The sequence below is a fragment of the Epinephelus moara genome, chromosome 22 (genome assembly GCF_006386435.1).
Source record: "Epinephelus moara isolate mb chromosome 22, YSFRI_EMoa_1.0, whole genome shotgun sequence".
NCBI classification, from domain to species: domain Eukaryota; kingdom Metazoa; phylum Chordata; class Actinopteri; order Perciformes; family Serranidae; genus Epinephelus; species Epinephelus moara.
In genome coordinates this window covers 21651620-21678131 of record NC_065527.1, presented here as the reverse complement: position 1 = coordinate 21678131, position 26512 = coordinate 21651620, and the positions used below count along the sequence as shown (strand labels likewise).

Here is a 26512-nt window from a genome sequence, read left to right as displayed (position 1 = left end):
ACTCAGGCTGCCTGTGTTTGTACATACATTTGTGTGCAAGTGGTGTATATATCCTCTTACCAGGAAATATATGAAAAAGTCCACCACTATAAATACATTTTACAACCATCAATAAAGAGAGATACAAGACAGTTTCAGCACCTCTGCAGTAGGGGAAAGTTATGCATGAAATATATCGATTTTGCTATCTGTTTTGCCATCATTAAAGAATTTGCTTTCATTTGCATTTTAAAAAGGGTGATGTATCATACTGTTAGTGTAATGTGAGTCTAGATTTCACCGGGAGGTTTATTTACGTCACAAGTCATGTCAATATTTCTACATTTCACAGTGTATATGTGTGTGCGTTTGTATGCAGGAGCAGCCGCTGGGTGGTCCGAGAATCAAACATGTGTGTCGGGCAGCAGCAGTGGCTTTGGGGCAGCCCCGTGCCATGGTGCCAGATGATATACCCCGACTCAGCGCCCTGCCACTTCATGAGAGAGAGGGCATCACTTTTTCTCCCGCAGCAGAAGGTACAGTCCATCCACATGTGTTGCTTTTCATCAAAATGCAGAAAGGAACTTCTATTTGGCTTTACTATAGAAGGGTTAACACATTCGGTACATTTTGCATTGCGCTGTCTGTGTGCACTGATTTTAATTGAGGATTAATAAGCAAGGAACTGAGGTTATGCAGTCATGGTTTCTAATGACATGAAAGAAATAAACTGATATACTGGATGGGGTTAGCGTTAAAATCATTCTCCGTGGTTAAGACCTGGTTGAAATGTCCAGAACTGAACAACAAAGGAGGAGGACTTAATCGTTCAATGTAGTACAGGGCATCTGCAGGATTTGAAAAGTCTTTGAAAGCATTAGTTCAGTTTCCTCCCATGTAAATTTACAAATATTAAAACGACATTAGAATCAAAAGGTCTTGATTTTTATCTTCAAAAGTTACTTAAATAGTTTTTGTTGCCTGCTGTAGGCAGTAATACTAGTTATTAAGTGGTTTTGTATCAGATGGCGAGCTGTTGTACACTAACAAATAGGAAGATTTTTGCGACAGTGGATTTGCCAGGCAGGAGTCGCTTACAGTGGCGCATCAGTCAGCACCATCAGAGCTGTAGCTACAGTGGCTAGGAAGCTCATCAACTCATTATGTACGGTTGGTTTTAGCAAAGACTTAAAATTAGGGGTGTAACGGTACACAAAAATCTCGGTTCGGTACGTACCTCGGTACACAAGTCACGGTTCGTTTTTTTTTCGGTACATTAATGAAAAAAATAGACAACTATTAAATATCTTTTACTTATTGGTAACCTTATTAAAACATACCACCACAGCAGTTAACTCTTTTTACACAATTTTTGAATGAAACAAATATATATAAAATCCTGCTTTTTCACATTGTTTGAATGAAAATAGAAATATAAAAGTGAAAAATAAAATCCTGCTGTTTTTTTAACACATTTTTTGAATGAAAAATATAAATATACATTTCTGCTTTAACAGTTTTACTCAATTAAAATAAAAAGTATAGTGCAGCTGGTCAGCTTTAAAGCCTGCTCAGATTCAGTTTTACTAGGAACTTACTTAGCTTTCCCACTTTGTTAAAGTGCAGTAAACAAAACATGCTTATATCTAAAGTGCAGCTTAAACAATTTTACTCAACTCCAATGGCGTTGGTTATTTCTTTAGCGCGATGGTCAGGGAAACGCTCTTTCTTTTTAAACGACGACGATATCGTAGTTTGCACCAGATTGCTTTTTCTAGTCGTGCCGGTTAACGTTCAAACTCGGGTGGTGTCGCTTTAGATGCGTTAGCATGTTAGACGTGTTTCCAAGTACATACCCGACCGCTGTTCTGCAGTGTCGGCACACTGCTTTTGTCTTGTCCACTTGTTTATTTCCATCTTCGTATTTTACCCTGAAACCAAAGTGTTCCCAAACGGAGGACTTAAGGTTTGCGGGTGGGTCTTCAGGTTCGTCAGGCTCACTTGCCATGTTGTCAAAATGCGAGAATGTGCTGCACAAAGTGAAGGCGGAGATTTACGGGACTCGGTCCGTCACTCAATTATGTCCGTTGGGGAACTAGATATTTTAAATGGTTCGGCTCGCAAAATCAGAATTAAAATAAAACAAAATAAAATAAAATAATATCCTGCTCCCAATAATTCGGTACAGGGTCGTGCCGAACTGAAAGTCGCGTATCGAACAGTTTGACACAAATACATGTACCGTTACGGCCCTACTTAAAATTAATTTAAAAAAACATTGGTTAATCCTTTTTTATCATATCAATCCTGATCTAGGTGGCATTCATTTAATTGAAGGTATACTGTGTAGGATTTGTCTCTTATTGTTTGTATCACCAGCAAAAGTGAAAGCCAACCCTAGATTCACTCTCGTTTGCTATATTTGTGTGTTTTTCAGTGCTGTGTTCGTGATTTTCATAGCTTCCTGTTGGATGTGAGCTGCTTACGGTCTGGCACCTGGTCACTACCTTTTTAATAAAGTCCTTACTGTACCTGCGCACAGTGCCCAGGAACATCCTGATCACAGCAAAATAATAAGAACAAAAGAAAATAAATCAGAGGGCAGAGTCTTTGCAGATAAATGCACCGCCACACACTTCTAGTGAGTCATAAGTGATGATTGAGAGAGATTCCTGTTGTGTGAGTCTATACATTGTTTTGCAGGAAAATCCTGCATAGTATACCTTTTAATTTTATCATTAGAAATTAATATTATACACTGCTGTGAGATAATATAAAAGGGTTATGTATGTGTAAAGATTTCAAGGCTACTATTGGTCCTCAGTCATTATTTTATTAAATTTCATTTTATGTGGTATTAAAAAGGTCCTAAGCCCTCTAAACTTAGAGGTACTGCACACCTAAACCTGTTTTTTGATCTGTAAAGTAAATGATATGACTGTACTAGGGCTGTAATCAACCAAAGAAAATCTTGGCCATCTGAAACCCTACCTGCTCTTCAACCAATCAGTTGATCAATGGTGAAGAAATATCTGCTGCCTGCGAGAGTCCCATACCGGACACTAAAGAAGTTACCTTTGGGGTTGACAATGTCATATACAACATAATGTTACTAACGTTAAACATCTCTGTAAAGCTACATGCGAGAGAGAGAGAGAGAGACCTATTAATTTTAGCCCACAGGCTAATGTTAGCCATCCTACCACTCTAACAAGAGCTCCAGTGTGATTCTATTCCTTTAAGAAGCTTTATAATTCAGCCTTGAACTGCAGTGTCTTCTGGAGACTAAGTAAAATAAATCCACAGTGATAAATCTGACACTGAATGTCTTTGGTGATTATTTATCCATTTTCAGATTAAAATGTGAGTTGAAAAATGTTTAACTTTGAGTACAACGCTGTCACCAGCCGGCGAATCACAATGGAAAAGGGGCAGGACAAATACCACAAAGACTAACCATCACAGAGGACATATAAAACTGCTGAACAACAACAACTACACTTTTTAACTGGGAAAAGTAACATTTTGGTTGACGCACGGCCTTATGAAATTAACAACAGCAATTGTCCAGCCAGTGAGAATTTGGTCAGACAAGAGCATGTTGACCAGGAAGGTGACAGCTCTAGACTGTATTGTGATGAAACACATCAGTGCTGGTGTAAATATTGATATTTCTTACCAGATGTATATAAATTGGAATTTCATAGGTTGAAAATGCCTCAACATGCCATTTACTGTTGTACATCAGCCCTGCCCTTACCTTATCTGTATCATAGAATTGAAGTTAACACCCTGTAATCATATCATGCCTGACATATCCACTCCCTCCCCACCCTAACTCTCAGCTTTTAGCTCACTCTTCTCTGGTCACATAGCACCAATTAAAAAATGTTTGCATCTTTCTGCTGCATAGACAGCCCAGTTTGGGAAAGACCAGCTTTCAGGCATGAAATACTTCGTAATAGTCCCACGGCATATTGCAAGGTGTGCATCATGAACTGTTGCTACGGTGTAGTTGGACTTACTACGACCGTGGAATAGTCAGGATTACGGCTTCATTCACAGGCTGATTGTAAAAAGTAGATCGACTTGTTTATAGCCATGCTTTCAGGTAGGTTAACTGTTTTTCAATCCAATTTCTCCAAAATACTTGATTAGCATTGTCCAAACTTCAATGCATTTCTGCCAGTTTTTGTTTGGCAAAGCTCCTCTGCTAATGTATTATAATGAAATCATTCACCAGCTAAAATATTCTTTCAAACTGGCATAATTAAGCTTCTGCAGTAATAAACACACAACCTAAAAAACATTCTTTTTGTAAAAGAGCACAATTTTGGTAGCTTTTGGCAAATTTGCAGAGCACAAAAATAAAAACTGCTTTGTTAGCTCAATGTAGTTGTAACTAAGATATTTGCCAGCAAAAATATCTTTTGTCACACACAGATTAGCCACCGCTGTTGGAAAGCTTTACCCAACACTGGTCGAGTGAGCATCACTCAGTATGAGGTGAGGAAGAGCCGTTTGACAAGTAGCCCTGACTTTTGTCTCCTAATGAACACATGTAGTTCTGTTGGGAAACACGGATCCTTACACAATGTCATTCCAGCTACATTAATCATTTAAAATTATGACAGTAAATTTTTGTTTCTGCCTGAAGTTGCTTTGTGCCAGCTGGCATTAAAATACAAAGAGTGGGGGATGCCTGAGGTTCCAAAGGAGTTAGTTTCAATCTATTTCTAGTATTTTAGGGTCAGGAAGGGGAGAGACTTCTGATGTGTTCGTCCAGTCACCTTTATTCTGGAGTGACTCTTAGATTTCCAACACTTCAGCCAGCCAGCAGTATCTTGTATCTGTAGAAAGACAAACAGACAAAAGACAATTAAATGAGTATACAGCGATCAGCCAAAACATTAAAACCACTGACAGGTGAAGTGAATAACATTGATCATTTCCTTACAGTGCAATGTTCTGCTGGGAAACCTTTTGTCCTGGCATTCATGTGGATGCCCCTTAATGTACTCAACCCACCTTAACATTGTTAGACCAAGTACCTCCGCTCATTGCAACAGTACCCCTGATGACAGTAGCCCCCCAGCAAGGCGATGCACCATGTCCAACTGCAGAAACTGCTCAGGAATGTACCAAGGAACATAACAAAGAGCTTTAGGCATCAATCTAGCTTTCTAATCACCCAGATCCCAATCTGATCAAGCATCTGTGGGACAAGCCGGAACCCCAGAGGTCCTTTGTCCAGGCCTTGACAGGTCAGAGCCAAGTCCGATCTTATGTGGGGCCTCTGCCCTGTCGAGGCCTGGACAAAGGACCTCTAGGGGTGTCCTGTGTTGTCTGGCACCAAGGTGTTGTTGACGGATCCTTTGAGTCCTGTGGGTTGTGGGGTAAGGTACCAGCATGCCCAATGGATGTTCAATCGAATTGGGATCTGGGGAATCTGAAGGCCAGGTTGACGCCTTGAGCTCTTAGTCACGTCCCCCGTGCCATTCCTGAGCTGTTTTTGTGGTGTGGCGTGGTGCATGGTCCTGCTGGGGGTTGTACTACCAACAGGGAGTGCCGTTGCCATGGGGGGGTTTATTGGTCTGTAACGGTGTTTGGGTGGGTAGTGCATACACATGAATGCCAGGACCCAAGGTTCCTCAAAAGAACATTGTATTGTAACAAAATGATCAATGTTATTCACTTCACCAGCCAGTGGTTTTAATGTTTTGGCTGATCGGTGTATAAGCACCTGCAGTCACAGCACTTAGACCTGTTATGCCTCCTGCAGACTGAATAGTAAGTTTTGGCATCCGAAGATGTCGCCCCCACGTCACATGTACCTAATGATGTTTGAAACGTATGTTGTGACTCTTTAACACATCCTCCCTGTCTCTTGCTTGCAGATGTTGCAGATGATGATGATGACGATGACATCTCTGATCAGGGGAGGGCTCAGTGGGTTGTCTCTCAGGAACACATCCGGCGCAGGAGGAGGGGGAGGGGGAAGGGGCTCAAGTTCAGAAAAAGGAAAGAACTGAGTCAGTATATACCCGGGGGTGTCCGGTCCCGGCGCTGTGGACGCTGCAGAGGCTGTTTGATAGAGGAGGACTGTGCAAAGTGCGTCAACTGCCTCGATAAGCCCAAGTTCGGGGGGCCCAACACCAAACGGCAGTGTTGCATGTAAGTTAAACTATTCAGATCATTGCTTTTATGGATCCAGGCTGGTGAATAAGCTAATTCTAATGTGCAAAATGTCTGTGTTTAATGGGCATGTCTAACACACTTCTCCTGAGCTTTTAATACAGTTTTAGCAAATGATTTAGGGTTTGGCGATAAGGCCCGTAAATAATATCACGCTATTAACAGCTATGTCACAATACATGATGTGTATATACCTCAATATTCTGAAATCTCTTTTAAATTACTATAGACTAGAATACTTAACTACTAATATACTGTTACAATAACGTTTAATAATAAGCTACTTTTATAATAAAGTTAAAAAATGTACTCTTATAATAAAGGTAAATAAAGTACTGTTATGATAAAGTTAAACTATTGTTATAATTAAGTTAATGAAAATACTGTTATAATCAATTTAAGTTGAGCTCTGTGTTAAACCGAAGATCTGGCGCTTTTATCCTGAAGCACTTGGCTCGTCTCGGACTGGACGTGTTGATGTTTTTTTTTATGTGAAATTGAAGCTTTCGGTCAACTGTCTGCTGTAAGCTGTTAGCAAAAAGTTAAGCTGTCACAGTGGCGCCATTAAACATGGGAGTTAATTCACTGTGAGCAAGAAACAAACTAACGGCTCTGCAGTATATATTTTAATATCTACAAGTGCAGACCATGGTGCTCCATGGTCGTAAAATGCTACCCAGTAGTCACAGTCTTGAGCAGTGCATAAACATAAACATATGCCTCACCTGCAGATACTAAAGTGCCTCCTCTGCTCACACTGTCACCCAGGAGAGCGTGGTGTGGATGGGTGGGGGAGTGCATGTGACATATTAATGACTTCTTTTTTTTTCCTGTGAGAAGGAGAGAACCGTAGGAACTGAAACGCCAAAGCGAGTCTTAATGACAGTGGTTTAAAAAGAATGATGTGACAATTTATACTTGATGTTTTTTGATTAATCATTTTTATCCATCCCATGTGGAACTAGCCACGATACATTAAGCACAATCGATCTGTTGCCAACCCATAAAATGATTTACAGGCAAAATAGGAGTATCTGTGAAGGTTTTCATTTTAACTTTGACATTTACTTTGGGCGAGTAAAGAAACGCCTCAATGCTGAACCATGTATTAACTTGGTATCAAACTATAATATCAATCACAGGTACGTTGTGATTACCTTATATTTAAACAATGTTTGGGGCATTGCCAGTACAAACAAGTAAAGGCCAGGTAGTGTCTGATTTTAGAGACAAATGTTAAGCATTTTTGAAAGTTTGGTAATTTAGATGATTTTAGAGCTCAGAGTGCTTAATCGAATTCTGAAATGTGATGCTTTAAATACTTTTTACCTTCTCAGTCAAGCATTTTTGTACATGAAACATGAAAATATATTTCTTTCTTTACAGTAAACATATGATTAAACAATATATTTAATGAAGGCAAGTCAACTCTTACAGTTTAACACATTTTAATGTCTACAGCTTTAGACAATTTACCTTGAATGCATAATAACATTTTACTGTTTCTTCTGCCCCCAGATATAAGAAGTGTGACAGGATTGAGAGAGCGAGGAATGCGCGCATCGTCAAGCCATTGAAACGTATGTGTCTAATAAGACGATGAACAACATACGCAAATATTTTGTGAATTTACAGCATTAATCATGGGGCTCCTTTTTCTCAGTCCAGGCGAGGCGGCCGTCGGGCTCTGTGTCAGGCAGTGATGATGCAAACTGGGGATTTGAAGATGCAGACGAGGGATCGTCTACAATGGTGCCTGGAGTCAGGAAGCAGTCTCTGCGTAACATTACGCCGCGCTCATACAGCAGCCTGCTGAAGTCTGAATCTGAGGAAGAAGAGGAGGAGGAAGAAGAAAAGGGGGATAAATTGGAAGTTAAGCCAACTGCTAGCAATCAAGGTAACTAAAGCTTTGTCTTTGTAACTCTAACATCGGTGTGTCTCTGCTTGTCACTGTATTGCTTTTGCAGATAGTTGTTTGAAGAGCTCTGGCGTTAATTTCAGAGCTTTGGTTGATATCAGAAATTGTCATCACTTCTATATTCATGACAGATAACAGTTGTAAAGATTAGTTGTTCAGACAATAGCAGCTCTGTTTTAATATGACAAAGTGCTGTATTACAAACACTGCAGTTGTCCATGATATCTTTGTAAGTATGTGGAGGGTTACACATTAACTGTCATGCACCTTTCCAAACCTTTCTAATTACACACAGAGACTCTTATTGATTTTGATTGGACAGCTTACTATTTCCTCTGTCCTGTTTGTGTGGTGTGAGCTGATGATGACCTGTAGCAGGTTTAAGAAAGGCAAATTAGGTCTCCCTCATATAGCAAAGCCATTTCCAATGCAAACATGTTCCTGGCTCCAGCCTCAGCAAGCGCCCCATGTACAAAGGCCATGTCCTTTCCACAGCAGCTGTGGGTTCAATTCCAACCCTGTCCTTTTGCTGTATAGCATCCCCTCTCTCTCCCACCATAATACTATAACCTATAATCCAATACAGACAAAAATGGTCCCCAAAAAGATCTAAAAAAAAGATGAAATGACATGTTACATCAAAATGGTCAAAGGTTAGCTTCACTGTGACATCATAATATTCTGCAAAAAACACTTTTCTTATTATTATTCCGTGTCATATCTCAGGAACAGAAGGGGAGACATTTGGTTAAATACTGAATTAGTGACTCTAATCTTGGGTTCACTCTTCTGTGCTGCTGGGGGCAAGATGTGTGCATTGGAAAATATTTTATAAGCACAGTAATAATGAATCTATCACAACCCAAGGACGACTATTAATCACTCAACAAAAAAGTTTTAGAATTTACTGTAATTTGAGGGAACAGTGTCTTTACACAACAAAGATAGAATTGCTTTTGAAACCCTCCAGCAGAATCAAAATTGCTTCTTACTTCTATTTATCTTTTGTAGATCTCGCTTCTCAAGATGGCGCATCACTGCCAGATGACCCTCAAACTGAGGCGGTGAAGTCTCGACGACCGTTATCCAGAGGAGCTGGGAGCAGATCCAGAGCTTACAAAGTAAAAACATACAGCACATGTCCCCCCTTGCCTCCGGTGTTCCACCTGATCAAACCTGGGTCAAGCTGTATTTTATGGAATATGTTATTTGCTTCTATTGGTCTGTTTTAAATTAATAATACAAACAAAAATCACTGTTAAAATCATTTATTTACTGAATAAATTTGCCAGTTTAAATTAAGTGATCAACGGACAGTCTAAATAATCAATATTTAGACAATAAACACAAATATGTCCAAGTTACACTTTGCCCAGGTCTGAATCTTACTTTTAGTTTTATCTATTTTGAATTTAATAATCTGTTTTGGAATGAGTGAGTCTAATATTTCAAATGCAGCCCTGCTAATCTCCTTGTTTCTGAGCTTAAATTTCTCCTTCACATTAAACACCTTGCATGTGCTTAACCTCATGTTTTTTAAATTATGGATGTGTTAAGCTGTGCTCAGGCTGCATGGTTAATCAGATATTTATCGCGGCCATGAATCCCACAATGAAATGATAATGATCAGCTGCGATAATGATGTTTAAAATGCGTGCTCTGCTTGTAGAAAACTCTGCTGCACACAAAATCAAGCTCTTCCTTAACTAACAGCCAGCCTCCACTTTTGAAGAGCTGTCATGCCGTTGCCCGTGCACCCTGCAGAGAGAGCCTGTCATAAGCTTTGCCAAATGCTGTGCCTGCAGACAGGCAAAACAAAAATTATCCGTTCATCAACCTTTATCATCCGTTGTTGAGTGCATGAGATGTGTTTAACTTGTTAAACCACCTGAAAAAAACACCACAATCTGCAGCATGATGGATGTATAAAGGCCAGCAAGATAAACGCCGCTAACATAACCACACTGAATCCCTGTCCTTGTTCAGCGTCTACTCAGACTTAACAGTGCAGCACAGCAGGTCACAGTACTGTAGGTATCTATCCATCCAGCTCTAAAAGACAGACTAAAATAACCAACGCAATCACATTTCATTTGGCCAAAAATATACGTCCAATCAACCGTGTCATCATTTGGTTGCATTCCGTAGTGGAATTTTTGAATTTAGTTAGCTGATATTGTGGTTACAGATTTGTTAATTAGCGAGAATGTCACACAACATAAAGTAAATGAAAAACAGTGCTCTGAATTTCATTTTAAGAGAAGTCCAATGCAGCACCATATTTTAAAAACGACAATAGTTTAAACTTGTTGGTAATAAGTTTATTTATAATAATGTTGGTCATCAGTATAACTTGTCAGTAAAATCCAACATTGTTTTCTTACATCACTAATTTTAATGTTAAAAGGGCTGTCATACCTGATCATAATTTGAGCTAAGATTAAGCATAAATCTTGGCTGTGCTGCCTGACTCTTTGCTTCTGCTTGTTCTAGCTGGCATATACAATTGACTTCTTCAAATCATGCGGCGAACTACTGAATTACGAACACTTTGCTCGTTCTCTGTCGAGGCTCTTTGCTCTGCCTTGAAAGCCTTGTTTGTTACTGCCAATGCACATGATTTGCGCTTTTTAAATCTGCACTGCTTGAATCCTCTGCCATTCCTCATAAGAAATTCCCCTGTATTTATGTATAGGCACTGCTTCCAAGTGTTGGATTTATCTCCATCTGTGTTTATTGGCCGCAATTAGCTAATGCTGGTTTTGTCAAGTTACGACATACACATGCATTCACGCCCAAAATTTATTTTAAATTGCACAGTTTACAGTGGGAGTGTGCTCATCATTGATGATTGACTCCATCTTCCTCCACCTTCAGAATCGCACCAGCAACAAAGGAAGCCACCATACTTTGAATATGAGAATAAAGACAAAGCAAGTACACAAAATTAACAACATGTGGTCTGTATAAGTGCTGTTGTAAACAACGTGACAAGCAGCTTTTCCTGGTTTCACCTAATTTTTGTTAGCTGTAGTTTTGTCTATAATATGGATGGGAAATTGTGCACAGGCTTTTTATTTTACGAATTTAACTGCATTAATTAATAAAGCACCTTAGGGTCTCCTGCTTGCAGGAATATGAGACAAATGAAGACGGAGTGTTGTGCATGTTAGTGTCATGTCTCCAGCAGTGGAGAGCAGCCTCTCTGCTGCGCCGTTAGTTTTGGGGAAAGCCAAGACGTAGTGCAAGTGACACAGTCCTCTGGCTGTGGACTGAGGTAACATTTCACATACCGGCGGCAACTCTGGTAAATTATCATGATAAAAATGAGAAATATTAACACTTCAAAATGTTTAAAACTTTAAAACATTTTGCTGTTGTAGCTGACGGGAAACCTGCAGGCGGGTCTTCCAGCGCTGCCGTTTCATTTGCACTCACTATAGTGTGACCACCATGCACGCCAGTCCACTTGTGCTAACCTTAACACATGTTGCTAACGGAATACAGCTAAAAGTTTTCGGGTGGAACTTGCGCTTGTAAACTTTGGTTCTCTTTTACGTGCATCCGTCTACATAATGTGTTTTCTGCGTACAGCTGCTTCGACATAAATATATGAACCGTTACAGGCCCACTAAACATGGATATTAGTGTGTGTTAGTGTTGTATAGTACTAGTAATTCAATTTCTAAAGAAGTGTGTGTTTTTGTGATTAGTTGGCTGTTTTTGAACTTGGTACATGCATACTTTACTAATGTGTACATATACCCTTAGCCACACCTTTGTGTGTGTTTGCACTGCTACTGAATGCATTTGATAACTCTTCTTTGCCTTTTCTTACTACTTAATTCCTGGCTAACATTCTCAGAGTCATAGCACTCCTCTCTTTTCCTGTCACTTTGGCTGCTGCCGGTCGCCGCCTCTGCATGTCACTAGTATACGTGTCACTTTGGAACCTGTCGTGCTGGTTGGCTTAGGCAGTCCCCTCCTCCACAGGAACAGGAGAACACCGCGGAGACGGAGCCCCAAGAAAGTTTACCAGAAACCAGCCCATCCAGAAGCCCAATGCCGAAGCAGCAGCAGCTACAAATACACTTACACCGTCTGCCTGATTCTCTCCTGCAGTCTGCTGTGTTTTTGCCAAAGCAGTGTCTGGATCAGTCTATTGCAGAGTCACATCCAATATTGTCCCAGCTTGTAACACAGCCTGCTCATTCACATTTATCACATGCCACACCACAGTCTCCTCCAGAGCTGTCCCAGCTTGTAACGCATCCCGCTTCCCCACCTTCACCACATCCCATATCAGACTCTAAACCAAAAACTATGATGTTATGTTTGCACCGTTTGCCCCAGACTGTGGTGCAGTCAGCCTTGCATTTGCACAAACCTGTATCATCATCATCATTTCAACAGCAGTCCCAGTCCACACTGCACTCAGCTCTGTCAGAGGTTTCGTCAAAGTTGTGTTTTCAGGCACATCCAGAGTCTGAGGTGCAGAACCCAGAAGTTTTGACAGAGACACACAGAGATAACAAAGATAAAACTGTGCCAGTGCTCCCTCAGACTGTCAATCCACGCACAGAGTTACAGGAGGACACGCAAGAGGAGCAGAAGGACAGACAAGGGGACCGGCCTGAAGAGAAGGAGGAGGACGCTTCTGTAGAAGGGACGGTGCAGCAAAACTGTCCAACAACTGACACACACTATGTCCTTCGTTCCCAGAATCCTGCAGAGTGTGCATCAGTGAACACCCTCACTGGGTTAAGTAATGGATTTCCCCAAAAGGGCGTGTTGCAGGACAAGTACAAGATTCGTGTGGACTTCAAGGTGAGTTTATGCTCTTGTGTCGGGTGGCATGTACATGTTTCATATAAATCCTGCTTTTAGAAATAAACAAGACTTGAGCAAATTGTATGTTTATTGTTGTGACACATGAATGACCTTATGCATCCTCGCTGATAACTTTTCTTTTGCTTTCTTTTTCTTGCCTTGTGTCCACCAGGAGGACTGCGCTGTCCAGAACGTATGGCTAATGGGCGGCCTCAGCGTCCTCTCGTCTGTCCCTACCACACCACAACCTGTCTGTCTCCTCTGTGCAAGTAAAGGACGATATGAGGTAATGCTTCACCAGAGCCTGAGTAGTGTTACTGATAACAACAAGGTTTGAAGACATATTGCTCTTCTTTATGTTACGCTTCATATCTCCAAGCCCTTCTCTGCAACATTTTGTATTTCAGTGCTCTGCAGTGCCAATAATAACACCTGTGTTTCCCACCTCCATCAGATGATATTCTGCCAGATCTGCTGTGAGCCTTTCCACAGTTTCTGTCTGTCGTCAGAGGAGCGCCCCCAGAAGGACAACAAGGAGAACTGGTGTTGCAGGCGCTGCAAATTCTGCCACGTTTGTGGCCGTCGTAGCAAGAACACAAAGGTATGAAACCCAGCATCACTTAACCATTTTTTAAAAACACTTGTCAGATGCCCATATGTTCATTGAAACATGATTTCATTGCTATGATTATTCCTCCTGTTAATACTGGACAAATAAATACCCTTTGATACTTACAAGGATCATATTGTCTTGTAAGATCATTCGTTTATTTGCCTATTTGTGAATTTGAAAGGGTGATGACATGCTGATGCAGTGCTTGCCAGATATTTATTTGATTAATTAAAATCATAAATAATGTACCCTTCTGTGTTTTTTCTCTCCAGCCGGTGTTGCAGTGCAGGAGATGCCAAACCTCATACCACCCTTCCTGCCTGGGACCAACCTACCCTAAGCCTCTGAACTGCAACATGCCCTGGGTAATTTCTTTGAAACAGGAGTGTCCTTGTCATGTTTTAAGGATATTAAAATACCATCCAATTTTGAAAATGCTTATTTTGGGGGCTACAAACAATCTACCTAAAGTGATATATATTACACAAAATTGTAAAATTGTCAGAGAACCCATCACAGTGTACATCATGGACAATTTATGTGCTTTGTTTACAGTGTGAACCCTCTTAGGGCCTCATGCTTACTGTTTTGTGACATCATTGTGTATGTGTAGGTGTGCATGACATGCATTCGGTGTAAAAGCTGTGGCGTGACTCCGGGAAAGACTTGGGATTTGGCCTGGAACCACGAGAAGGACCTCTGTCCTGACTGCACTGCTCTCCACAAAAAAGGTAACACTCAGTCCAAACAGCATTTTCTGAAGGCTTTGTCGCCATTTTGTGAATGCTCAGTAAATACATTGTATGATGTCTGGAAACCTCACAGACTTATTCAACACAACAGGTCTAATGTTGCCTAGAAGGATGACCTGGACTTGTATGCACAGTATGTGTTTAAAGTTAAATGTGAGGCTCTAGAAATGGACGATGTAACTGAAATTTGATCTTAATCTACATTAGGTAATTTCTGCACCGTCTGCCACAAGTGCTACGACGACAACAATCCACACACACAGATGATTCGGTGTTCAAAGTGCAGCCACTGGATTCATTACACATGTGAAGGACTTTCGGGTGAGTAACATTGTTTATTATCTCCGCCAGCTGTAAGCATGGAGGGGAGCATGCTTTAAATGAATAAATGATGGTACTTAGACTATTTATACACGTGGAACATGCACACATAGTATTGTGTAGTATATAACAATATTGCAGATCTAATCTTAATCACCATTATATCCTCTAATATGTATCTGTCTGTTACAGATGAGCTGTGTGGGTTGCTGTCAAACCAAACAGAAAAATTGTCTTTCACCTGCTCACCCTGCAACGAGCAGCAAACTGAACACAGCAGCTTGAGGGCGGAGCTGCAGAGCAGGCTGATAGTCGGGCTGAAGGAGGTGCTCATTGACCTCCTCTCCAATGATGCTACACAGCACCTCCTTACCTGTAAAGCGGTAAGAGGACTTTGACAAATGTCCTAATGCAGCATATTTGACTAACGGCAGTAAAAAAAAATAAAAATAAAAAATGTTGTTTTTGTGTTTCAGTGTCAGCAAACAAACAACACACAGTTCGTCAGGGAACAGCAACCAGTATGTGATCTACAAGCCATGGAGAGGAAGTTTAAAGGCTGCGGATACACCTCGATAGTGAGTATAATCCCTCCTGATAATCTGGAAACTAGCACATCTCTATCTGTTTTAAACTCTGTGCTTGTAAGTCAGTAATAGTGTTGTAATTGACAACTAACTTTTAGCACATTCAGCTGAGAGAAATCAATAGATAGGGTGCTGAGAGAAATCAATAGATAGGGTACTGAAATCAGTTCTGCTGTTTTTTTTTTTTTGTGACACCAGCTTTTGTGAGACGCTCGTGATTGAAACCCTGACCTACTTTTTCCCTTCTCGCTCCCTCAGAAAGCTTTCCATGCAGATGTCATCCGTGTGATGAGGAAGTGGTTGAAGCAGGAGGAAGATGAGCTTCTCCCTGAGGATCAGAGACCGACCAGTCAGGCCAGGGCACACTATGTCAAAGTAAGCTCCCCTGCCAGATCTCCTACAGGTTACTTACCAGAAAAATCGAGTATAAAAAGACTGTTTGAGTCAATTTTTAACTTTGATCTCACTCAAATTTTGTTTTTCTCGCAGGTGATCGAGGAGGTTTTCAGCTGGTTTCCTACAAGCCATCTAAAAGAGTGGAACTCGTTCTTTGAGGAATTACCAAGGTAATAACCAAGTACATTAAACTTAATTATTCACTCAATATATAATATATTCGTTATTCAAATTCATAGCCAAAGCCAGTGTGAAATGAAAAATAAAAAATATACGCAGTCGGTAAAGATCTACTAGAATAAAGAAATGTGTAAACAGAGCAACATTGTAATTAAATATATGAAAGAAAATAGGTAAGTTTGACTTAGAAACATTAACTTAATGATAAAAAACATTTCACTTAAAAATATAAATACAAAGAAATTTAAAACTGCATAAACTTTTTTATTGAAATGTATTTATTTGAGCTTGATGACATAGTTGAATCTTTAGGTGATTGCTTAATCCAATAATTTATAGAGAATAAAAGTGTCGCTCCCCTCTGTTCTCCTCCTCTCTGTAGTGGCATGCTCCCTGAAGCGGTCCTTCCACCATCTAAGGAGCACAGCTATGCACAGTGGCTGGAGAGGACATACCAGCCCAGAGAGCACAGGGGCCCACAGGCAGGGAAACCTGACCCTGTGCTGAACTCAGTCACTACACAGCAGTCCAGCGTATCGCACAGCCACCCTCTGTGTTCACAAGGTATGGAAACAACTGTAGCCTGTTCTGTGTCATGTATGCTGAGGAATGTGATCTTCATCTGAACGTTTGGACATGCAACTACTGTTTTGTAGTTCATAGAGGAATAATTTGTAGAAGGGAAGGATCAAATCTTTACCGAGTTCACATTTGCAAATGTAGAAAAAGTCCTGTTTTGTACCAATGGCCAGTAGTCAATATATTAAAATCCGTAAGTGAGGCAAAACAAGCATTTAATTGAATGCCTGTTGAGCAAAGAGAACATTAATGTGGAGAAGTTTCACATTTTACCCACCCTGTCTGTAACTTTTTCAATGTATTTTGTAGCCCGTACATACCTGTCGATAAGGACTAATGTATGGCATTAAGTAGAATACATAATAAACAAAAAAATAAGGTTATTACTAGCTTAATATAAATAAATATCCTTTATACCAGGGATGGTTAAGGGTCTCTAAACACTGGTGTTCAGTGTTTCCCCTATAATTTAACAGAACCCCAACCAGGCCAAAAAAAAAAAAATTTTTATGCCTAAAATAACGCCAAATATCAATAGCAGTGTTTCTCCTATGTTCATGAACTGCAGCAGCACACCGTTGTGAGTCTATGAACAAGGCAATGGGGTATGATTAGTTCACGTCTATTACAACAGCAGAGGAGTTGAATGTCTCCAATGTAAACTGCAGCTAAAGTCAGCTGAACAAGTGAAGGCAACATCTGTAGACTGGCGGTTACAAACAGGCTCGGGAGCGAACAACATGCTGATGGATTCTGTGTTTTTAGCTGAGCTAGATCAGAGAATATTCAGATAAAACAGAAAAGAGATGCTGTTTTCTCTCATTGTTATAGGAAGTTACAGGAGTAACAAGCGAACCAGCTGCAAAAGATATGACATAAAACAAGTGCTGCGCTGTGGATCTAATTAATTGTGGTGTGAAGAGTAGCTCATGTGGATTGTGGACTGATAAATATTTGAAAAAGAAACTGATAAATATTTAAAGAAATTTTAAAGTGTTAAATTTCAGAAAGAAATTTGGTGTGGCAGGTGGTAGAAGGCGTGTTTAAGAGAACACACCTCCCCCGGACCATCTGCCAGGCCATAGCGCTGAACCTAGAGGAAACACTGCTGTTGTGTTATAAAAATAAATCAATCTAAAAATACCATTTGCCTCTTTACTTTTTTGCATTTGTTGGAGTAATAACATCAGTTGTCATATCAAACAGATAAGTATTCATTATCACAGCCCTGAAATGCCACATCGGTGCATTTCTACTTATTTTTGCTTGCTCAGGTTTAAAACATATGTTTATATTCGCCTCTTTCTTCTTCACAGGTGTAAAGAGTGATCATGAAACTACCAGAACTGAAGATATGAGGCAGTGTGCTCTGTGCCAGCATTATGGAGACTGTGCTCCGAGGGTGAGTTTTGCTGTCCTACAATGTTTCTACTGCAACTAATAAATATATTTATCATTGATGAAACTGCAGATTATTCTCTGGATTAATCTACCACACATTTTATATATAACAAAAAAGGCCTATCTTTATTCCCTACAGCTCAAGGTGAATTCATTTCTGACCAACAGTCCAAAACCCAAATATATTTATCAGTTTTATTACAATATGAGATGAGGAAGAGCAGCCAGTGTTTATTTTTGTTAAGTTCCTTAATAATGGTTAATCAGGTATCAGAGTGGTAGCAGATTAAAGATGATTGTATTGTCCTCCTGACAGGATGCAGGACGACTTTTATACCTGGGACAGAACGAGTGGGCCCACGTTAACTGCTGCCTTTGGTCTGCTGAGGTGTACGAGGAGAAGAGCGCTCTTCTGCAAGTGCACAGTGCCGTCTCAAGAGGGCGCCACCTGGTAAGATATTAGTAGGAAATAAATATTTTTAGTTGTGAGATTTTTATTAGTCACACTAGCTTTAAGAGATGTAGGATAGGCAAAAAATTGCATAACTCTGTGATAGACTCGTGTAAAAAACAAACAAAAAAGATCTAAAATTAATTAACATTTATTCATTTTTAAGAATCATAAAAAAATTCCCCTTCTTACAGCAGATAATCATCTATGTCTAATGTCAACCCGCCACACAGTCAGTATAAAGATAAACATGATTCTCCTTTACTCTGCAGCGTTGTGATCGTTGTGGCCAGTCCGGAGCCACTGTGGGCTGCTGTCTCTCCACCTGCCAGAGTAATTTCCACTTCATGTGTGCCCGTGCTCAGAATTGTGTGTTTCAGCTGGACAGGAAGATGTACTGCTTCAAACACAGGGATCTTGTCAGTGCAAAGGTACACACACAATCTTGCCTCAAGCTTACAGTCGCCAATGCACAACTCAACAATTGCTGATTTATTTCTACATTATATTGATTTATGGTTTACCGTACTCTTCCAGGTGGTGTCTGGGAAAGGGTTTGAAGTGACTCGGCGAGTGTATGTGGACTTTGAGGGGATCAATCTCAAGAGAAAGTTCCTCACAGGCCTAGAGCCAGAATCCATAAACATGACCATAGGTAAGAAAAAAAAATATTACAACTTTTATTTTTATAGTGCTTTTCTAAAGTTACAAAGTTCTTCACAGTTCAATGTCATACAATATGAGAAAACAAAGAAGTAAGAGAACACCATTTTCAGAATATACATACACACACACAAGATAGCAGTTCCAGTCAGACTGACACAGTTCCTGAGTCTGCTGAGTAAAATTGTGTCATCAACTGCAGCAGTCAAGTCCAGCAAAATGAGAACAGTGTGAGTCTGCATTCATCAAAATGTCATTGGTACCCTAAGTAGGGCAGTGTCTGTACTGTGGTTCTTTCTAAAGCCAGATGGGAATTTGTCAAATATGTTGTTTTCTTCCCAACAATTTCTGAAATCAGTGGTAATTTTGATATGGGACCGTAATTACTGGGCAATGTGGGATCTAAGCCAAGTTTCTTAAGGAGAGGCTGGACACGGGCCTGTTTAAAATAGTCCGGGAGCAGGCCAGACAAAAAAGATTCATCAACAATTTTAATAAGCCATGGGGCAATGACTCCAAAAACCTCTTTGTGGCACAAACAGTAACTGGGGCAGGGTTCACAAGATTGTTGATGGTGTTAAAGAGAGATCTTGCGTTATGCTTTTTCAAGGCAACTAGATTGTAATCCATCCAGGGCCTTGGCTTGGAGGTACGGCATGACCAAGCTTCAAAGGGCTATTTGGTTCTCTAATATCTGTCTGTTGTTGGTGTGAGCCTCTTACATCCTGTACAGGGTGTGTGTCTCCATAAAGGGATGTAATATAATACTGTAATATATCAGACGGATATCCTGAAGTGTGCGTATCACCTTTCCTTTCTCATTTTTCCAGGCTCTCTGCAGATTCAGAAACTTGGTGTGTTGACAGAGCTGTCGTCAAGTGGGAGAATGCTGTTTCCTGTCGGCTATCAGTAAGTGCTCATTGTCATTATACAACTGGTGGTAGGGTTGGGTACCAAATGCAGAACTTTGAAGGGTAACAACCGAGTTACACCTGTACTGTCAAGTACCAATTCAAGGTAAAATGCAGCTTGGCCAAGTTTCGGTACCTGATTGGGTCGTCTAAACCACAAAGGTCACTTACTTGACACTTAATTACCATTAGGTGACTATCTCACTCTAAACAATGTTTCGCCCTCATAATCCTATTGGCTTTGATAAAGTTTGAGAGAAGAGAGAGGACAAATGATAAAGAAAACTTTTGTTGTGTACCACTTTTTTAAAATGTTTACACATGAAGACAAGGATTACACAATAGAATCAAATAAGCAGCAATAAAGGAGAAAACATAGCATCAGAAACAATACAATCAAAGAACAAGAAACACTTAAGATCATAAAATAATAGTGAAACTCTAAAATATATAGTTAAATGTAGTAAGGCAGTAAAGTCGTAGAGTTTTATTGGGCATCAGCCTCACTTTCATGCTTGTATAGTCGAGAAAATACGACTTAAAGTGTAAAGAAACACTTCAGGTCGCAGTTAGACCTGTGAGAAGCAGCTGAGTCACAAGCTTGCACGGAGCCGTTGAAGACAGCTGCATAGATCAATATGAGAATGTATATGTTGCATGATGTGCGAGTCAAAAACGGGTCTGACATGCTGCAGTCTCGACACGAGAGAAAGTGAGACGACATCACCCCTGCAGCTTGTTCAAGTCACAGTGATTGTTGTTAACAGTGACAGGCTGTGACAGGCTGGAGGTTGTAGGGACAGGTTTGGGAGAGAAGAGGGAGGTCGGGAGGGGTTTTATTTTCTGTGGGGTCTAAAACTGAAAAACTGAAAAACTGAAATCACATGTTTGTTATCACTGCGAGAGGAAAGTACCATAAAAAGCTACACTGAATTTGCAGTAGGGTCTGCACCGGTTCAAATGTGAATGGTACCTGACTCTAGCTGATAGACTTACTGATCTGAGTCACTCACTTGGTGACTGGGGAACTTTTGTACTGACTGTAGCATCGTCAATGTTCTCGAAATGACTCTTCTTCCCTTTCTTCTCCAGATGTTCTCGGTTGTACTGGAGCACTGTGGACCCCCGCAGACGCTGCATGTACACCTGTAAGGTGACAGAAGCGAGCACGCCTCTCCCTGGTGAGGAACAAGATCTGAGATGGGACCAAGAAGAAAATCACACCATAGTCCACAGCCCAAACCAACACAGAGGTCAGCAGGAACTTTTAATTTTTTGACTGACTGTTGTTCCCTTTAGATGTATTCAACAGCCAAACAAATACAACCCTCCTCTCGCTCGAACACCAGATGTTTTTTCGCTGACACAGAATGTACAGCTAGCGAAATGTGAAGAGATATTCGCTGAGTTTGACAAAGAGTGTATTGGGTTAGAATCGCTAACTGCACCTTTAGTATTTTCAATCAAATATTTGTAACCACTTGGACTATTCGTTTGACACCTTTTTTTTTTCTTTGGCAGAAATGGTGTCTCCAGATCCTTTAAGCTCCTCATCCAGCCCAATAAAATCCACTACCCCGTCACCCAACTCTAAACAACAAAACACATCTGGATCCAAAAGTCCTGGTCACACACAGGTCAGGAGACCAGCAGGAGGATCGTCTCGACCTCTTCCATCTCCAGGTAACTACTTTAAGATGAAATGTTGTAAAATGTTTATATATTCTTTGACTTTTTACCTTTGCAAAGGCATTTTGAGTGTCAAATGTTCCTAGCACCTGTGTTGGCTCATCTTCAGTCTTTGTTATTTGATACTCTCAGGGGCTGCACCTCCCAAATCACATCACATCCTGACTTTGAGGGACCTGGAGGACACCCGTCGGCCTCGCAGGCTGTCATCAAGAAGCCGCTGCAGTTCCTCTCCAACAGACAGCGACCCATCTGTACCAATGACCCTCCGTTCTGGTGGCACCATCAACTCCAGATGTGCCCTGTTCAGCTCCCCTCCGAGGTCATCAAACTTGGGAGCAGCATCGCCTCCTCTGTCCTGTCAAAACTCAGCATCACCCATCTGGAGCTCCCCACCTCGATCCAACTCCAGCATCTCTGCAGGGCTGTCACCTCGGCAAGGAGCCATCACTCACTCCCCCAGAGGGGGGCAAAACTTTAAAATTACCACTCCTGTGTCTGCAGAGGTTCCCCAAGACTTCCTGGCGTCGTCCGAGGCAGAAGATGCAGCAGTGGCCACAACTAATGGGATCTCGCTAGCCCCTGATAACCTGGAAGAGGAGGTCGCCCACCTGATGGCCCAGGAGCTGCCGTACACTGTATTTGACACGGACACAGAGGTAGCAGTGGCCTCCATGCTAAATGCAAAGCTCGAGTTTGACGAGGCTCTGCTCACGGAGAACGTGGCCCTCCACTGTGGAGCACAAGGTGGGAGAGGAGAGGTAGAAGGGGTGGTGCAAGATGTGGAAATGCAAGTAGAAAATCGGGACACTGAAGTTGAAGACTCAAGCCATTACTTGAAATTTTCACGCACAGTTGTGTGCGACACAACAAGCAGCGTGGACGCCTCAGGTCAGGTCACCTCGACACAGTCGATCTCACAGTTAGATGGAGCAGACGGAGGGTCAGACAGTGATGAAAGCGAGGCGGTAGATGATGAAGCCCAGGACACAGAAGGAGAAGGAGAAGATGAAGAGAGTAAGATTCACACCAACCATAATACACCTACTAAACAGCTGACGGTTGCTCTAAAGAGGCTGGAGTCAATCTACACTGTGTCGACAGCTGAGCCTGAATTTAAAGAAAATCCTTCCCCATCTGACGTTCTTGGAGCAAGTTATGCAAATGATGATACATCAGTTCAGGAGGAAGAGGTCCCAATGAGCTCTGAAACACCGACAACTCAAGATGAGGTGCACTTGGATTCAACTACAGGTCATTTTGTTTCTGGTGAAGATGGTGCTGTAGTTTGCCCAAATAACAATGAAGTTGGCAATAATGATGAGAATAGCTCATCGGCCGACTCCATTGAAGGATTTAAGGATGATTTGAATGACCCTGACTACTCCCCAGACTGTACACCAGGTCCAGAGCGTAAAACCAAAAAATCTCCCACAGGACAGATGAAAGCCCCCGTTGTGAAAGCAAAGCGTCCAGCACCAAATCTCAAACGTTTGTCCCCAAAACCGTGTCTTCCACAGCAGCGCAGACTCAAATTGTTGTTGCCACCGCGATCTGCACAGATTGTAAATAATGCGTCAGCCTCCCCTGCCACTGCTGTTGGTGCAGTTCCACGTGCAGTCACCTCTCCCATTGTGATCAATGGTTTAAACATACCTGTTCAGGCTGGTGCATCACGGGCCGGACCCATTGCTATCCGCTTGGACAACTCAAGGCAGTCAGGAAGTCAGCAAGTTTTGATTCCGAATCAAGCGGAAGCCACTGGCTCACTGCCGCCCTTGGCTCCCGCCCCTCAGGTCCTTCTGGTCAACAGACAAGGTCAGATTCTGATCAAAGACCCGAGATCAAACACTTATCAGTCGCTCAGTACAAACTCGCCCACCTACAATAGAATAAGCCAGATTGCCAGGATTCTCCACAGCGGTAATGCCTTGCAGCGCTCAGTCCCACGTGTCATAATAAAGCCTCATTCCAGCCTCAATGCCACAAACGTCTCTCCTGCCAGTAACCATATTACAACAACCGAGAGAAAAATCATTGTCAGAATGGTGCCTGTGAAAACCACCGGGACTCCAGCTCCCGCAGCTCCTGTCAGTGTGCAGAGTGTTCCTGAAGCCAGTTTCTCTAACATCGAGGGGAACACAGCGCAGGCTATTATTGACAGAGCTATGGCTACACACCGTGAGGAGCCACAGACAAAACCCATCATCCTCCGTAAAGCTAGCCGACCAAAGGCCAGACATCGAAGACCGGCCCGGCTTCAGGATGCAGATGTCTCAGATGAGTCACCAGCTACACCTTTAGAGTCCCCCAGCAGTTCCTTCAATGAACTAGACTTCAACCTGCAGCCAACCCCTGCGTCATCACGCCACCAGGTGAGAGTCAAGAGAGTGTCATCGGTGTCTGAACGGCCGTCCAGGAAGAAATCCAAGATGGACTTCTTGAGGGATCCCTCGAGTGAGCTGGATGAAGTTAATGAAGCCAGGTATTCAAACATTTGATTCTTCCCTAATTGTCTTGACTGCAGCGTACAAGAGTGTGAGATTATAATAAACTACTACATTAAAGGTTGATTACATGAGCTGCAATGCAAGTGAGATAAACTCTTCGGGCTGCACCTAGTGGTTATTTTCATTATTTGTTTGGTTGTTACATGGTGAACTACACATGCTCATGTGATATTTAACTGAATCAGTGTATTAAGTCACCAGAATGTTTCTTGTTTTCTCCAAATAGGCCGAGTGGTGTGAGAATGAAAGCTCCAACAATGACGGATATCCTTGATATGGACCAGGAGAGTAAGATGTCTGAGCCCGAGCCACCGAGGATTACAGCTCCACCACCTCCCCCAACACCCTCCAGGTTAGTTCATTTTAAAAGTGCTCTTATTAAGAGCCTTAATACTCTGCTATAAAGTAACAAAGAGGCAAATGGTTAATGACAGAATACATGAATTTCAAGGTCAGTGTTTACCCACCTCCATATTTGAGGGATAGAAAAGCAAAACAAGTTTTTTAAAAGGAGAAAACCTAAGATAAATTATTAAAATGTGTTATTTATTTTTTCCTAAAAGGTGTCGTAGTTCTCACATTTGTTGTTTGTACTTTTATTTATCCGTTTGTCCTTTCTGCTCAGGCACCCTCGGGTTGAGAGTCCGCCCACACATGCACAAACCAACAGTCACATTCAGGGTAATACACACACGTGGGTCAGCGCTCGCCATGGAGACATCACCGAATGGGGCCCATATTCAGGTTCTTAACTTAATATTATGTGTTTATATATTTGGATGCCTGTTACAGCAATTTTATGTGATTAATGAGGAAACAATCATGGAATCTTTCTTCTGTCTTAATCCATTATTCAATGATTTTTAATTCTTGAAAAAAGATAATTCTTTTCAGGAAATGTTTTGTATGTTACACTTAATTGCAATTACGACTCATTTAAATCCACTCAGGTTTTAGCTCAGAAGAAGATGCACCAGCACCCAAACACAGAAAGAGGACATACATGAACCAGCCCCACCTCCGCTTTGAAATCACCAGCGACGATGGCTTCAGTGTTAAGGCGAACAGCATAGAGGGTAAGAGCTGCTTGGTAACTGTGTATGTTATTAAAGGAGCTATATGTAAGAAATCTAAAGCAAATAGTCGTAAAATCCTCCTAATATGTCACAGAGACTAAGGAATAATGTTCATATAACATACTGATCTCACCGACAACAATAGTACAGCCAGAATATTCGCATTTAAAAAAAATTTTTACGGTCCGCAAATCATGTTTATGTTTTGAATTTGTGTTTTGGCCTGTTGCGCCACCCACCGCCGTCTACCAGTCACGCAGTCAGTAGAGTCTCAGCATCAGTTACAGTTACGACTGAGCTACAGCAGCACGGCAAGCAGCATTAGCAGTGTCCCGGTACATAGCATTAGCAGCCGGCTCCTCCTCAGCTGTATCCCGGCAGCAGCGTTAGCAGCAGAGAAGCCGGACTTGCTCGAACGGTCTGCTGGAAAACCGAGAGATCAGGGACGCGGCGACGCGGCCCTGCCACAGCAGCCGCCCGTGAGCAAACAAATCAGTCTCCAGCGTGCCGCTGTCCAGCAACCTCGAATCTGTAGGGGAGGGGGAGCGGACAGGACTCGCGGCAGTATTTTGAATTTGAGTGCAGTAACCGTTTTGGCCACATTCTTACATACAGCGCCTTTAACATTCTACTTGTTTGACAAGTGGGTTATTTTTAGTCACAAATTATACATTTGTATGAGTTTAGTTTTAGTCTGATATAAAAATACTAGTTCAGGAATAATCTTCTAATCATGTTGTGCATTGAGAAAATTGTCAGCGTGTGCAGCCCTGCAGAGCTCTCACTCCTTCCTTATCTCTCTGCTCCTTCAGTCGCCTGGCGTGCGGTGATTGACGGCGTCCTCGAAGCTCGAGCAGGCTTCCACCTGAAGCAGCTGCCTCTGGGCGGGATGAGTGGGCCGCGGGTGCTCGGCGTCGTCCACGATGCTGTCATATTCCTGCTGGAGCAACTGGAGGGTGCCGCAAACTGCCAACGCCACCGCTTCCGCTTCCACCGCTGCGAGGACATCGAGGAAGAGCTTCCCCTCAATCCGAGCGGCTGTGCTCGCACTGAAGTCTACACGCGGTACAGACACAGTTACTTTTGGTCATAACTGGTTTTGTTTTTAAGCACTGTTAAAAGGGTTTATTTAAGTGTTATTGGTTTCTTTGTGTGTGTTTCTTGTCTGTTATTTAAATACATCTCAGATTAATGGTATTTTCTTTCTTTGTCTGTTTCCTAATTAGGAAAGCGACCTTTGATATGTTTAACTTCTTGGCATCACAGCACAGAACTCTCCCTGACATCATAGGGCCCTTTGATGAAGAGGAGGATGAATTCCCACTGAAATCTTCCAGGTTAGGGGATAAAATTTGTGCCACTGTCCTGGTCCTAAACCACACTGAATATGAATTTAAAGTTATTAAAAGATGGTGATTTAGCAGATGCTATATCCATATTGACACCTTTTCTGTGACTCAC

The 26512-nt window shown here is 41.7% G+C and overlaps 1 protein-coding gene across 2 annotated transcripts in view; it reads left to right on the top strand.

The window, feature by feature from the left end:
• kmt2ba (lysine (K)-specific methyltransferase 2Ba) overlaps nucleotides 1–26512 on the top strand; it is a 39296-nt gene that overhangs the window by 8319 nt on the left and 4465 nt on the right. Inside the window, exons 5-33 of one of the 2 annotated variants that reach the window (XM_050035137.1) lie at nucleotides 359–515; nucleotides 5877–6153; nucleotides 7693–7754; nucleotides 7838–8071; nucleotides 9104–9213; nucleotides 12815–12919; nucleotides 13095–13208; nucleotides 13377–13523; nucleotides 13808–13900; nucleotides 14149–14266; nucleotides 14495–14608; nucleotides 14801–14991; nucleotides 15085–15186; nucleotides 15454–15570; nucleotides 15685–15761; nucleotides 16154–16335; nucleotides 17667–17752; nucleotides 18068–18202; nucleotides 18475–18633; nucleotides 18740–18857; nucleotides 19696–19774; nucleotides 20869–21029; nucleotides 21298–21459; nucleotides 21598–23950; nucleotides 24202–24327; nucleotides 24601–24719; nucleotides 24926–25051; nucleotides 25864–26116; nucleotides 26278–26388. In XM_050035137.1, coding sequence (XP_049891094.1) covers nucleotides 359–515; nucleotides 5877–6153; nucleotides 7693–7754; nucleotides 7838–8071; nucleotides 9104–9213; nucleotides 12815–12919; nucleotides 13095–13208; nucleotides 13377–13523; nucleotides 13808–13900; nucleotides 14149–14266; nucleotides 14495–14608; nucleotides 14801–14991; nucleotides 15085–15186; nucleotides 15454–15570; nucleotides 15685–15761; nucleotides 16154–16335; nucleotides 17667–17752; nucleotides 18068–18202; nucleotides 18475–18633; nucleotides 18740–18857; nucleotides 19696–19774; nucleotides 20869–21029; nucleotides 21298–21459; nucleotides 21598–23950; nucleotides 24202–24327; nucleotides 24601–24719; nucleotides 24926–25051; nucleotides 25864–26116; nucleotides 26278–26388 — 6188 coding nt within the window. Of the gene's footprint in view, nucleotides 1–358; nucleotides 516–5876; nucleotides 6154–7692; nucleotides 7755–7837; nucleotides 8072–9103; nucleotides 9214–12085; nucleotides 12920–13094; nucleotides 13209–13376; nucleotides 13524–13807; nucleotides 13901–14148; nucleotides 14267–14494; nucleotides 14609–14800; nucleotides 14992–15084; nucleotides 15187–15453; nucleotides 15571–15684; nucleotides 15762–16153; nucleotides 16336–17666; nucleotides 17753–18067; nucleotides 18203–18474; nucleotides 18634–18739; nucleotides 18858–19695; nucleotides 19775–20868; nucleotides 21030–21297; nucleotides 21460–21597; nucleotides 23951–24201; nucleotides 24328–24600; nucleotides 24720–24925; nucleotides 25052–25863; nucleotides 26117–26277; nucleotides 26389–26512 lie in introns of both variants that reach the window. The other variant, XM_050035136.1, reaches the window with a different exon arrangement.